This window comes from Schistocerca americana, chromosome 9, assembly GCF_021461395.2.
Source record: "Schistocerca americana isolate TAMUIC-IGC-003095 chromosome 9, iqSchAmer2.1, whole genome shotgun sequence".
Lineage (NCBI taxonomy): Eukaryota > Metazoa > Arthropoda > Insecta > Orthoptera > Acrididae > Schistocerca > Schistocerca americana.
The window spans coordinates 141,619,643-141,633,428 of NC_060127.1; the positions used below are offsets into that span (position 1 = coordinate 141,619,643).

Consider the following 13,786-nt stretch of genomic DNA (forward strand, 5'->3'; position numbering starts at 1 on the left):
TACTGAGAGCTTATCAATTATCTTATTATACCAGGAATTCTGAAAAATATAGTTATCTGAATCTGTAAATAATCAGTCATGTTTAAGCACTTCTTGTCATGCACCTTTACAATCACTGCTGTTTGCCCTGTAGCTAATGGAACATTTCTAGCCTAGATTAGAAAAAGTGTGATTAATGAGCTATGCTTTTAATTTTATTTTGAATTGGTTGCTATTCCCAATTTATTTCTTTATGTTGGATGTGTGCTTGATGGTTGTCTTACTACCAGTGCACATGGCTTCTCACAAATCCTGTTCCAGAAAGCAATGTCTACATGAAAATTATTTTTGTCTTGTATTCTGATTGTGTACATCACATTTCTGTATTCAATGTCAGAAACAACCATTAAAGAGTGAATGCACGGGGAAGTGAGTGCAACAATTCAAACATCCGTCAACAGGCTTCTGCAAGATGTGAGGTTATCTACTCCACACTATAATCTTACTGTTAGCATCCCTGAATAAACACTATATTTATTTCAGGTGCACCATCCAATAAGATAAGTGGAAAAAATAAGTAAAATACGCCAGCACTCTTGCCCTTATTTCATTTATGCATTTATTTACTTACATATTTATCACACCAAGCAACTTTGGGGCCTTAATGCCCTCACTACTATCTGACCAGTCATCCACGGCATTACAACATGTGTTAGCAGTACAATATGTGTAGCACGAGCAGTAAATAATAACAGTAATAATAATAATCAATATACATGGAATTCCAGAAATTTCAGTCATGTTAACATTGTGTTGATGTTCCCTGATTACGTTCTTGTAAGATGCCAATAATGACATCTAGCAGAAATGGCAGCACTGAAGGAAATCAATGACAGAGCAAGAACGAGAAACAATAGGGAATGCTTGCCACATCTAGCAGAAATGGCAGCACTGAAGGAAATCAATGACAGAGCAAGAACGAGAAACAATAGGGAATGCTTGACAGACAACAGTGAGACAAAAACACCAATGTGCACTTTGCTGAATTGTTCCAGTGCCACAAGTGGCCATGCCTTAATAGTGTTGGATGCAGGGTTGAGGATGGCACTTGTGCCAGGTGACTTGGGGCATGTTGTACTGGTACCAATTGGGACTACTGACAGTTGGCTCTTCACGTCGGGCCTGCAGCTCACACGACTGCAAGGGGAGGATGGGTGAGCAAATTAGGAGAGCACAGTAGGTGGAACTCAGGTCACGCATGTCACTGTTTGGAGGAATGGGTATTTAAAAAAAAAAAATGCAAAAGGTGCCTCTGCTTGAAAAATTTGACAATTAACATAAAAACTTCTACAGTCAGCTCACAAAAGATAGACTCCATCACAGCACAAAGCTTGTTTGTTAAAAATCAGAATCAGACAGGGGACACAAGGTTACACAATATTGGAATTCATACAGCTCAAACAATCTTTCTTCAGAATATTCAGACAATAAATAATAAAATACAGCAATATTAGATTGAACTTAAGTCCTTAAAATATACAGCAATTTGCAACACAAACACAAGCACAGAGATCCAGAAATCCAACAAGTAACATTATCCTGATATGAAAGGATAAGCTCTTATTATTGGACTTCCTTAAAACGGAGAAGATCATGCACATACCCCAGAAAGGCTTCACAGTTCAAACCCAGACATGACCTTACCACAGGTAGTGATGAGACATTTTGGAATTTCAAGTATTGAACTACCAAACGACGGAAAAAAAAAGGAATGACCATTCTTTGTGTGTACCAATAACCTAAAATAGTAATCAATCACGTTGTTGCAAGTTACAAGCAGAGACGGGGAACACAGTGTTGTACATGCGAAAGATTTTAGATGCTAATCATTTCAGCTAATTAATAAAAATAAAAGCTGTCTCGCAAAAGCTCATCAGACTACACATGTTCAAAAGACCTTTTTGGAGGGCTTTCATTTTTCAAGAGCATTTTTAGACCAAAGCGGGGCTGAAGTTTATACACATAACAATGCAGATGTAAAATTCTCTAAGTTCTGTAATATTTAAATCAAATTTCGAAAGTATCCACATTGGCTGCAATGGCCAGTAAAAAAAAAGTAAATAACTGCAGGTATAGAGAAGTTCTCTCTTACCAGAAATATATCTGTTCCACAAAGGAAATCCCACCGTATTGCAAGAATACAAGAGAAAGATTTCCTACAAACTATCACAAACACAGTGCAATACTTTACTCTTCCCAATGTAGATGTTCATGCACAATTACACCAAGAACTTTTACTATTTTGGATAAGGTAACTGGATATCAAAGATTATTGGAGGAATCACTTCACAAAAAGGTCCAGTGACAAACTTTTGTTGTCATATGAGGATTGTCTGCAACTTCTCAGCATTTAGTTTACAACCAAAGTTTTGTACCCATTGTGAAAATGAACAAAAGTCTTCCATCATAACTGATATACCAGCAGCAATGTTGTTATGACTGGCACAAAAATATTACTAGATGTTGTCGACATAGAAGTAGTAGTTACAAAAACGTTGCACAGATGCAAAATCATTGATGTACAGTAAGGAAAGTAAGTGATACTAACAGAACCCAAGAGAACTCAGCAAATATGTTCCCATGACATCTTCTCTGATCCACTAAGGATTTACTGATATTTGTCAAACCACAGTACTTCTCTCTTTCATAAATTCAGCTGCTTCATTTTCGTAATACACAGAACAAAGGCTCTGCTGAGATCAAGCAACAGTCTGGCTGTCATGGCATACTGAGGTTCCTGATGCCCTGGGGAATTTTATTTCATGAAGCTTTAATGAAAATGTACCTGTGAGTCATATTTACTTAACCTTCGAGTGGGCGGGCCTACGTATAAAGTGCGCCAACTGGAAATAAAAGTGTTTTGCACCATTCCATTGTTGTTTTTGCAATGGCAAGCCCATGCCTAATCCTTCATTACTGGTTGCTCAGCTAACAAAGTGATAAATTGTATTGTCATATGTCCATGTAAGCAGCAGCAATATATAATAAAGAGTGAGCTAGGTGGGAAAAAAATTTACGTTCCATATGAGAAAAAGACCCAAATTATGAGTTAGCAGCAAAATCTTACAATGAAGCAGTTGTCTATGAGAGAATTAGTAACTGAATAAGTGATTGGCTGGGATCTGATGCAACTGTGCTGTTTAATGCTTCAAATGGGTTATTACTGTGGAGTAATACTTGTCCGTGTCATCAGTGACTCAATCAAAGCAGCGTCTTAGGCAATATTACATAAGTTTATTTTATCACTGTTTAATTAAACTAAGATTAAAGTCTTGAGTTTGCCCATACATGTTTACCATGGTAACATAACGAAATCTACTCTTTACATGTATACAAATTACACCACGCACTCGCTCATGGGTTCATGTGGCACACAGACAAAATTTTCCCTGGGTTATGTTTAACACATGTGGCAATCAAGTTGTTAAAATGATTGCTTTACACCTGTCCAAAAGTATGTTTGATTTTGTCAGTCACACTGATTAACGTAGTTGATTTACTATGCTCATTTCCAAAGCCTGCTTGATATTTATCGCGGTTGTTTTAAGGTAATCTGTCAGCTGGTCATGAAGAATGTACTCTGAGGCTCAAATACTGCATGCAATATGCTACTCTGTCTATAGGTGCCTTGTATTTTTGGATTATGATTCCTGGGTATTGGCTGAACTAAATTTTACTTCCACTCAGCAGTATATGTACCACAAATATGAGGCATACTGAAGGTGTTTCTAAGAACTGGAATAATATATCAACATTGTTCCTAATCATACCTATACACGCAATACTATGTGGAAAGTTCAATACAGAGATGCAATAAGCTATCTTAATCATCTATAATGATGGGAAGTCACAGCCAGGGCCGGCCTTAGCCATCCAGGTGCCCCGGGCGAGTCCTCCAGTTGGCGCCCTTTATTGTATAAATAGCGAACCTGGCAGTGCTTTGCAACACGGTATTTGACTGTTTTCTAGAAATCGTCTTAAGTGGTTAATGGCGTCATCTTATGATCATAACATGGTTTTTTCCATCGTAAATTTGAGTATTTTATTTTTTTAAATGGAAATGAAATCCAAACAATCTGAAAGCCCGCTAAGACGCTCCATGTGAGTCTTGTGTAGCCTGTGACGTCAGTCCAGCATGCTGCTGTCGCTGCCGTAACAGTCAGTATAGCAGTGATATATTGTTTGGGCATTCACGTTTTGGGAAATTGTCTAAAAATATTGCGTAGTACTGCACTGTACATCTACAAAAACTCCAGAAAATTGTTTTTGCGTGTTCCAAACAAAGAAAAGATGCGTTAAATGTGGTTGAAACAGGCTCGTATATCCCAAATATTTCTTTTCTTTTCTGAAGCACCCCTGTACTAAAGCGAACAAAACAAAACAAAAATTATTCAAATTGGTCAAGCCATTTCTTTGTTTTGGTGAGACTAACACACAACAATTGATTTTTATATATAGGAGGTAATATGTATAACGAAAAAACACTAATTTTGAATTGGGTAGCATATTTTTATTGAATTTAATATAACTGTAAGCCATAAACCTATATTTTCTGTCAGTCATCTGAACACAAAACATATTACACCTAATGAAAAACAATTACAAACGACTAAAATTTTACTTTTCTCGCTTTTCTGTCGGCAAAGTCTCTGATCAGATTAGCAAAGTCCAGGTTTTCTGCAACTTCATTTTCAATGGACAGTGAGGCCAAACTGGTTAGTCTTGTTTGAGACATTGTAGACCGCAAGTACGTTTTTATCAACTTCAGTTTGGAAAAACTGCGTTCGCCGCTTGCGACAGTCACTGGTATCGTTAGCAAAATACGTAAGGTTATCCAGATGTTGGGATATACCTCTTGAAGATTATGCTTTTTTATGAAGTTTAAGGCTTCAATAGGCGTTGCCTGGCTGTCTTCGAGATAGTGTTGCAGGCCTAAAATTTCGTCGCACAGCAAATTTCCATCAATATCTGACTTCATGTTGACAGTTAACTTTTATTGTAATTTAGAACAGCATTGTATTAGTTCTTCTTTATTTTGATTTTTTTTAATGTCAAACAAGAAACTCCACATCGCAGAAAATTCTTGCATCTGTTCAAATCTTTCTTTCATGGATATGTGCACGGTGTCTAACAGCGCATTGAAAAACTCTACTTTAAACTTCTTTTTTGGGTCAGTTATTTGATCATAAACAGCCTCTTCACCCGGCCTGCGTTTAATACGTCTTAATCGCATTTGTGGTTTAAATTATGGCTGCGTATCAAGATCCAAAGCCAGTTCAGTTGCTGTTACAATAGATTGTTCGAAACCTGTTTGTCTATATGTTTCCAAATAAGAGCAACATTTGTCAAGGATTCCCATAAACTCGACAAAGTTGATTGTGGGTGACTGACTTGCTTTACTCACAACGTTAATTTGAAACAGAAGATCATACCATGTCACGAGAGAAACAATGAAGCTGAAGTCTTAATTGTCCTCCTAGTGTTGTCGCTTCGTGTGACACCGCAGCATCGCTTTGTTCAGTAGCATCGGCCAAGGAAACCAAAGCGTCATGCATTTCGCATAATTGATAACGGACCGCTTTGACGCTATCAATTCGAGCTTCCCAGCGTGTGTCACTTACATTTTTCAGGGTGTATATCTTCAAATGGTCGGTCAAAATTTTCCATCTATTTACCAATCCAGCAAATAGATTAAACATTTTTTGTAACATTCCGAACAGTGTCACGGATTTTACTGATGATTTTGCCGCATCACACAATACCAAATTATAACTATGGCATCCACATGGCACAAAAAAAGCTAGTGGATTTAACTTCTTAATTCTGTTCTGGACGCCTTTATTTTTCCCCTTCATGTTCGCGCCGTTATCGTAGCCCTGTCCTCTGCAGTCATTAATGTTAAGGTCAAGATCACTCAATGTTTTTAAAATGCTTTCTGTGAGACCTTCACCGGTTGTATCATCTATTTGCAGAAATGAGATGAAATGTTCTTTTACATTTGCGCCATCCTCTGTTATGTCGGCGCATCTTAAAGTTATCGAAAGTTGTACTTTGTGGCTTATATCTGGAGTACAGTCAGCTATGATTCCATAATACTTTGAACCCTTTATGCGGGATACGATTGTAGACATAAGGTGCGATGCCCTGAGTTCTATTAATTCATTTTGTATATTTTTGCCGCAATAATGGTCAGCCAAATCACCACTCAATGCCAGTCTGACGTGCTGTTCCATGATTGGATCAAACTTTGCCAATAACTGTAGAAGACCTAAGAATTTTCCATTATTTGGGGTAAATAATTTATCTGATAACCCTCTGAATGCCGTATTATTTTCAGCCAAATACAAAGTAATGTGCATCAATCTTTGAAGCACATTGCTCCATCGTAAACTTTCTTTAGAAATTTGCTTTTGTTCTTCCTTGTCAATAGTTAATCCAGCTTTAAACCTGATTTCAGCTTCAGTCCATTGAGTAAATGCTTTTTTGTGGTTAGGACTATTTTCATGCAGTTTCAGAGCTTCACTTAAATGTTTCCAATTTCTGAAACCCACAGTGGTAGTCAAATTAGTAGTTGACTTTAAATCAAACAGTCGACAACAAAAGCAAAAGACACAGTCGTTTGATACAGAATAAATTAGCCACCATCGTCTGATAGTTTCTTCGTTTGATAGTTTTCTTGTGTAATGAGTTGAAGAGAAATGACGCCCATTTTCATCTTTTGGAAAGTTATTTAGACATACTTGTGAGGGTCCACATATTATAATGCGATCTATATCTCTAGCATTAAGTACTTTTGGCCATGTACCTACATCAGAAACATTGTATTCTTGTATTGCAAGAACGTTGATACTTTCATCGACCACAGATGTCATATGTTGATTTTGACTTTGAGAAATATCAGAGGATTCATGCAAAGATGTACTGCGCTGGTCAATTTGATCACCTTCAATAGGTGATTGTATATTTTTTGTGTACAATTGTTCACAGTCTGAAGAAATATTTGCTGATACATGGACTTTTGATTCAATATCTGAAGTATTTGCCTTAGAATTTCCTTTAAGGTACTTATAAATATTCATATGCTTTTTAGTTTCTTCAAGAACTTTTTCTTTTTCAGCTTTTCTTTTCCGATTTTCTGAACCAGAAAGCTTTTTTTTAATCACTTCCTTCTCTTCTGGCATGATTTAATAATTTGACAAATTATTGCTTGGACACTACTCTATTTCGCGACCACAATATTCGATCTATAACAAATAAAGAAATTCACCTATCAGTAGACGTAACTAGAAAAAAAACCTGAACTGAAAGATAAAAATGTTTTTCGAACTTACCAGAAAATTAAAATGTTGACACAGTCACGACACTCGTTTCACTCACAATTATTCAGCCACGAAAACATGACCGCTGCCTCCGACTCTTACTGATAATTACTGTCATGCGGGTGCAAATCGTAGCGCTGCCAACATATGCAGTCTAACAAACATTGTGTGGCGCTGTATTATTTCAGTACGTTAGGGGAGAATTCTCTATGAATGAAGTGCACGCATTGCATGATCTATTAATTAATGTACATAAGTCATTAAGTCACAAATATTCGATATAAATACATTCGTATTAATTAAATCATAATGTAATGTATATTTCACAGTCTGTATTTTCTTTTATTTGGAGCGACCGGTAGTTTCTGTTGTGAACGAGAGATGGTGCGGCTGCATGGGCTCTTCCTTGTTGCAGTTCTTGAAACAAATAAGAGAGGCGCTTTGGTAGAGCCCGTGCTAGCCTGCGTCAAACATGGATGGTTGCAGACAATATGAAGATTGCATTCAGCATGATTTCTCTTCTGCTACCCCAAATTCATCGCGCATTCGTGAGATTAGTGACGTATGTTGAATGAGACTGAATAATATTTTAATTTCGCGAAATGGGTGATTGTAAATTGTAATTTTTTTTACATGCGTTTAATACGTGGCGCCCCTTGGGCCCCGGCGCCCTGGGCGACCGCCCAAGTCGCCCCACCCTAAAGCCGGCGCTGGTCACAGCTGTTCTATACAAATAGTGCTTTACAAAAAATTGACTACTGTTTACAAGAATACTGCTGTAAGTACTTAGCTTCCCCCTCCCTCCCCCTTACCCCCCAAGCTCAAACTATTACTTGTGAAGACGAGAGTTGACACTTTTACAGTCAAAGATCCATTAAAGCAAACTCCCACATAACTGTCATTTCTACAACAGTTTTTTAATCCTGAAAATGACGAAATTTATCAGCAGCCATGACTTTTAGAGATGTTTAACACTTTCGCTGCAGCTGACGCTTATAAGCGTCACAACAAGCCATGAGCCAGTGCGGCTGACGCTTATAAGCGTCTGCTCTCACTGTCAGATTACTCAGTCTAGTTGCAGCGTCTAAGCTAGCATCAAAGCGTGTAAACTTTTGTTTTGTGTGGTCAGTTATTGAACGTATATTGTTTGTAATGGCAGTTAATGGACCTTCCAATGTGAAAAGGAGCAGGAAAAGTGTTTCACTTACTAATTTCTACACATCCGGGCATCCACTGGGCATCTATGATAAATGTAGACGGCTAATTCTCTCACACCAGGAGCAAACATGCTACTAAATTGATGACCTCATATCAGAGTCAATCTTAAAAATGCGCATTTAAAGTAAATACGATTTCAAATGAATCCAGTTTCTTTTTTCCTTTCTTTTTCCTTCTTAAGAATATGCGATTTGGAATCGAAATTGTATTTTTTGTTACATTATCAACAAATCACGAACATCTGAATGATCCCTGTGACCCCTACAGGTATCAGATAGAAAACAGACTTTAAAACATGACCACAACACAGTCGAAGCTTATTTGAAGTAATGCTCCTAAGGTGTCATCATTAAGTCAGTATAGAACATGATCCTACAGATCTTACAAGGTCTTGACGTCAGCCTGTAGCTCAGGTGTGCTTAGGAGCGTCGGCTCCGAGTGGTACCAGCTGTTTCAGTGTGTTACCGGCCCGCACTCGAGCGTTGCCAGCCCGTACTCGCAGGGCCGCACTGGAGAGTTGCACGCCTGTACTGATGCCACAGTGAAAGTGTAAAGTACCAATGCAGCCCCAAGCTGCTGACTTCAAATGGTTCAAATGGCTCTAAGCACCATGGGACTTAACATCCTAGAGCATCAGTCCCCTGGACTTAGAACTACTTAAACCTAAAAAACCTAAGGACATCACACACATCCATTCCCAAGGCAGGATTCGAGCCTGCAACCGTAACAGTACCGCGTTTCCAGACTGAAGCACCTAGAACCGCTCGACCACAGCGGCAGGCAGCTGCTGACTGATAACTAAGACTGCTTATGGGTAATTCTACCAAGTCAGAATCAGACTTTCAATACTCTGCTCCAAATATCGTCAGTGTCAGCAAATTAAAACTATTTTGTGCTCGTAATCACTTTAGGGGGTGTATTGTTGCAATACACACAGTGTCTGCACAAGTAAATCCAATGCATCTGTATTTGGGGTTGTTAGTGGGCGCTCTGTTTGCTGTCACAGAGGAATACTAACTGAAGTTGGTGGCAAATGATTTGAAAGTGTCACGATTTCTGTCACACCAACTTTTTGAACACTGAAGTTAATTAGGAGTGCTAGTTTTGATGGTTTATTACTTAATACGAGGTTTGTCCGGAAAATACGTACAAAAGTTGAATAATAACTTTATTTTACAATTATTCGGGTATTACAATATGGTTTCCTTCAAAGTACTCGCCCTGAGATGCGATACACTTCTGCCAACGTCGTTTCCACTGTTAATAACATTGCTGAAAGTCTTGTGACGTTGTTCAGTTGCCGTGTCGTTTCCGCCTTGATGGCTTCCACATCTCGCAAGTGCCGTCCCCAAAGCACCATTTTGCATTTCGGGAACATGAAGAAGTCACACAGGGCTAAATCGGGTGAATAAGGCGGGTGGTCTGTCACGGTGATTGAGCTTCGAGGCAAAAACTTGCGCACAACGAGCGACGTGTGAGCGGGCGCATTGTCGTCATGAAGGATCCACCTGTCCCCTTTTGCCAACTCCGGTCGAACTCGGGCCACACGAGCTCTGAGACGTGTCAGAACTTCAACATAAAAATTTCCGTTCACTCTCTGTCCGGGAGGGACAAATTCCTTGCGAACAATGCGCCTAGAATGAAAGAAAACAATCAACATTGTCTTCAGATTGGACCTTGATTTTTGCGACTTTTTTGTTCTCGGTTCTCCTGCTAGTTTCCATTCCTTGCTTTGAGATTTGAGCTCCACATCGAATTCGTAAAACCAGGACTCGTCTCCAGTGATGACTCGGTTGAGAAAGTCCCCTCGTTCCTCTGCTTCCAACCAATCCTCACAGCACTCAACCCTCTTTGCTTTCTGTTCTGGCATCAAGAGCTTCGGTACGATTTTCACACACAATTTCTTCAATTCAAGATTTCGTGAACGATTGTTTTGGGGATTGACAGCTCGTCAGCAATCATTCTGACTGTCAATCTACAGTCTTTAAGAACACAAGCCCGAATTCATTCAACATTTGCATCGGAACTCTATGTCAACGGGCGTCCTGGGCGATGGTCATCTTTCACTTCTTCTCGGCCATCCCGGAACCTTTTTAACCACTTGTTCACGGTTGGTTCCTTCAGAGAATTGTCTACGTAAACCTGTTTCAAACACTCAAAAATCTCACGGCCATTCTTGCCTAGCTTTGCAAGAAGATGTTGATGCGCTGTTACTCAATCAGAGAGAGCTCCATGCCGATGGCAGGAAAAAGGGTAACTCAACAAGCTGCCGCACACTCCCACCTTCACGCAGAGTGCTCTGACTCGAACTGAGCATTGATGGGATTGATTACAGCAGTAGTCCCACCTGGCAGTGACTGCAACTTGTAACATAAAGACATTATTCAACTTTTATACGTATTTTCTGGACAAACCTCGTATTATTCAACACTGCTGCAGTCACATTTTTTAGTGTTTTAATTTTTTAGCTTTATGTCTATGTTCTGCTTTTCATTTTTAACAATGGTCTGGATGAGTTTAGAATACTGATGGTAATGGAGTTTCAACTACAGAGTACAGCTTTTCTTCACAACCACGTAAAGGTCTCTTCTTGAACTACATTCTTTAACCACATGAATTATCCATTTCTCATTCTAGTTTATGTAACTTCTCTCAAACAACTATAATTGCATCACTGTTCATGATTCTGGGCCATCAGACTTTTATTCTGTGATCTATATTTAACTATTACGCATATTTTACTGTGTACATTTGCCCATTAGAATCAGATGAGCTGTGGATGTGATGAGTCTAAAAACATATCCCACATGGCTGTTTTTCTGTGATTTACCTAAATCACTCAACCCAATGTGGGTATGTTTCCTTCTCCATTACTGAAACATTCCAAGTATGTGCTCCATTTCTAATTACCCCAATGTAGACTGGACATTAAATACTCACCCACCCTCCTTCTATGGCTGTTGCATTAACTCCTTCCATTCCTGCTGGGAATTTTACATGGCAAATAATCCAGACCTAGTATTAATGCTTGATCACAGCTATCTGACAGGAAGTCATTTAATTTTCCACGAACAATGATGCTCCAACTATATTTGCATAACCTTATAAAAGCAGTCAGTAGCTACTTTATGGACCTGTCAGTAGCAATCTCGTGTGCTTCCTGATCCAGTATTGATGCATGGCATTAAGATATGTTCAAATAATATTTCACAATCCAAACATAATATTTCACAATATTAAGTGGAACATACCCCATTTTATGTATATATAGACAATATTTACCTCTTTTTCTGCCCCCCCCCCTTTTTTTTTTTTTTTTTTTTTTACTAATATAGCATATAACTATATTAACTTTATCCACAAGGATGAATCTATTCAGTATTTATGTGACTCTGATATGCACTAAAGATTTATTATTATTATTTCCCACAGCAAACTACATGGAGATCACATTGTCAGGTCATTTCATGAGGATCTTTGTAACATATTATATTTTAAAACATACTGCGATATGAAAAGACAGGTTTGCAAAGTAAATTGCTTTGGAGGGAGAAACATTTTAACTTAGCATCTTTGTCACACTCTGGATTATTTAACTGCGGCACAAATGAAACAAAAATAAGTGATAAGCGATGTTATTAAATGATATTAATACACAACAACAAATCACATAAAAAATTTTCACTGGTAAGTGCAACACTGAGCCACTTATCTAGTGAGCAGCATGGGCAAGCAGTAAATTTTATCTTTATCTGGCCTTAAACTCTGCAGTAGGGAGAGATGTCACTGATGACTGAAATTTGCTGGCAAACCTCAGTCCATGAAGTTACAGTGATCGTTTCTAATATTGAGTGTGAGTAGGTCGGGGCCCAGATTTTGTTTAAATGTTGGCAATTGTTACCCAAACATTGTATTACTGAGAGAATTTATTTCTTGCGAACCGTAGACTGTAAACACAAGCGTGCTACAGCAATCACAGCAGACACAAACAGTAACCATTCAACTTCTGAAAGGCACGTTCCCAAAAGCCAACAACTCGTCGGAAAGTGACACCTGTCACCCAAGGTGCTTGGGTTAGGGTTTAACATGCCCAAGTTGGGGAAATGCGGCCAAGTTCCTTAAGCGTAATACCCCATTTTCATCGAAACATCTTTAAATAACAGAATCGTCCAATATTGAAATTAACACTACATTCCACTTCGCAACTTTGTCATTCTTAGTTAGTTATAACAACGCTAACCTGACTACCAAAACGTTTCGATTATTCTTAAAACTAATTTGGTTTCGGATTCTCAACTAACTACATTCAACCAGCGTACACTTGCCGTCTGTTATCTTATGATGCAGTACAGCTGCAAACTATCTAGAAATACTTTGTGCCACATTGCAAAAGGTTCCACTATGTCGCAAAATGAAGTTCGTGCTATCGCATGCGTCATATTTTCGCAGAAATGATTCACCCTTGGTTCCCCTTGTTTTGTACCCCCCCCCCCCCCCCTCTCACTGTCTTGGGAAAAAGTTGAATATCAAACACAGTTGCCGACCAAAGCGCTAATCAGTGTTGCCACCTCTGTTACACGTCTTTCGGCAAAATTGATTAAGCCGAAAAGCGCATGACTTTTGACAGTTCGTGGGATGGAGGTAATAAAAAAGGGAGGTGGCGCTTTAGACTTACGCTGTCATGCTGATTACATGGGGCTCCCAAAACCGGATAACGTAAACCGATTTCCCAATTCCGGCTATGGGTGGTCGTCTTGTTTTGCAAGAGCCGGAGTGGGCGGGGCCTGCGGGCGTCTTAAACAGACCGAAACATTAGAATACTACCGTTTGCGATTGTTTCTTGTCCATTATGTTTGTCGTGTGCACACAACAGCTGATTTAAATACTAAAAATTTCAGTCCGTACATGAATAACATAGTGTAAGGAAGGCAATTTCGAACGTTTTTTCTGTTCTTGAACGTGTATTTGATCGAGAAATACGACACATGTGGCTTCGTTGATGTAACTTGATTAACCAAGAATTATGTATTGTGAAAACGGTGGCTTTGTAATGCGTATTATTTCACTTTTACTATGTTTGTATCAATAGCAAATGACGCTCGAACTCCTCAAACGCACTGATAACCTTGCAGTTTAGTATCTTTAATCTACAAACCAACCAACTCTGGAAGCAATGCTTGTTTGTGTACTACTACTGCATCTTGTTCGTC

The 13,786-nt window shown here is 38.8% G+C and overlaps 1 protein-coding gene across 6 annotated transcripts in view; it reads right to left on the bottom strand.

Moving 5' to 3' along the window:
* The window catches only part of LOC124550901 (F-box/LRR-repeat protein 17-like), a 78,440-nt gene extending 65,392 nt beyond the window's left edge, over positions 1–13,048 (bottom strand). For 2 of the 6 annotated variants that reach the window (XM_047125683.1, XM_047125678.1), the window contains exon 1: positions 11,517–11,713. In XM_047125683.1, the coding sequence (XP_046981639.1) occupies positions 11,517–11,555 (39 nt within the window). In that variant the 5' untranslated portion in view covers positions 11,556–11,713. Of the gene's footprint in view, positions 1–11,516; positions 11,716–12,880 lie in introns of those variants that run through there. The other 4 variants (XM_047125680.1, XM_047125682.1, XM_047125681.1 and 1 more) reach the window with 4 other exon arrangements.
* Positions 13,049–13,786: the final 738 nt, after the last annotated feature.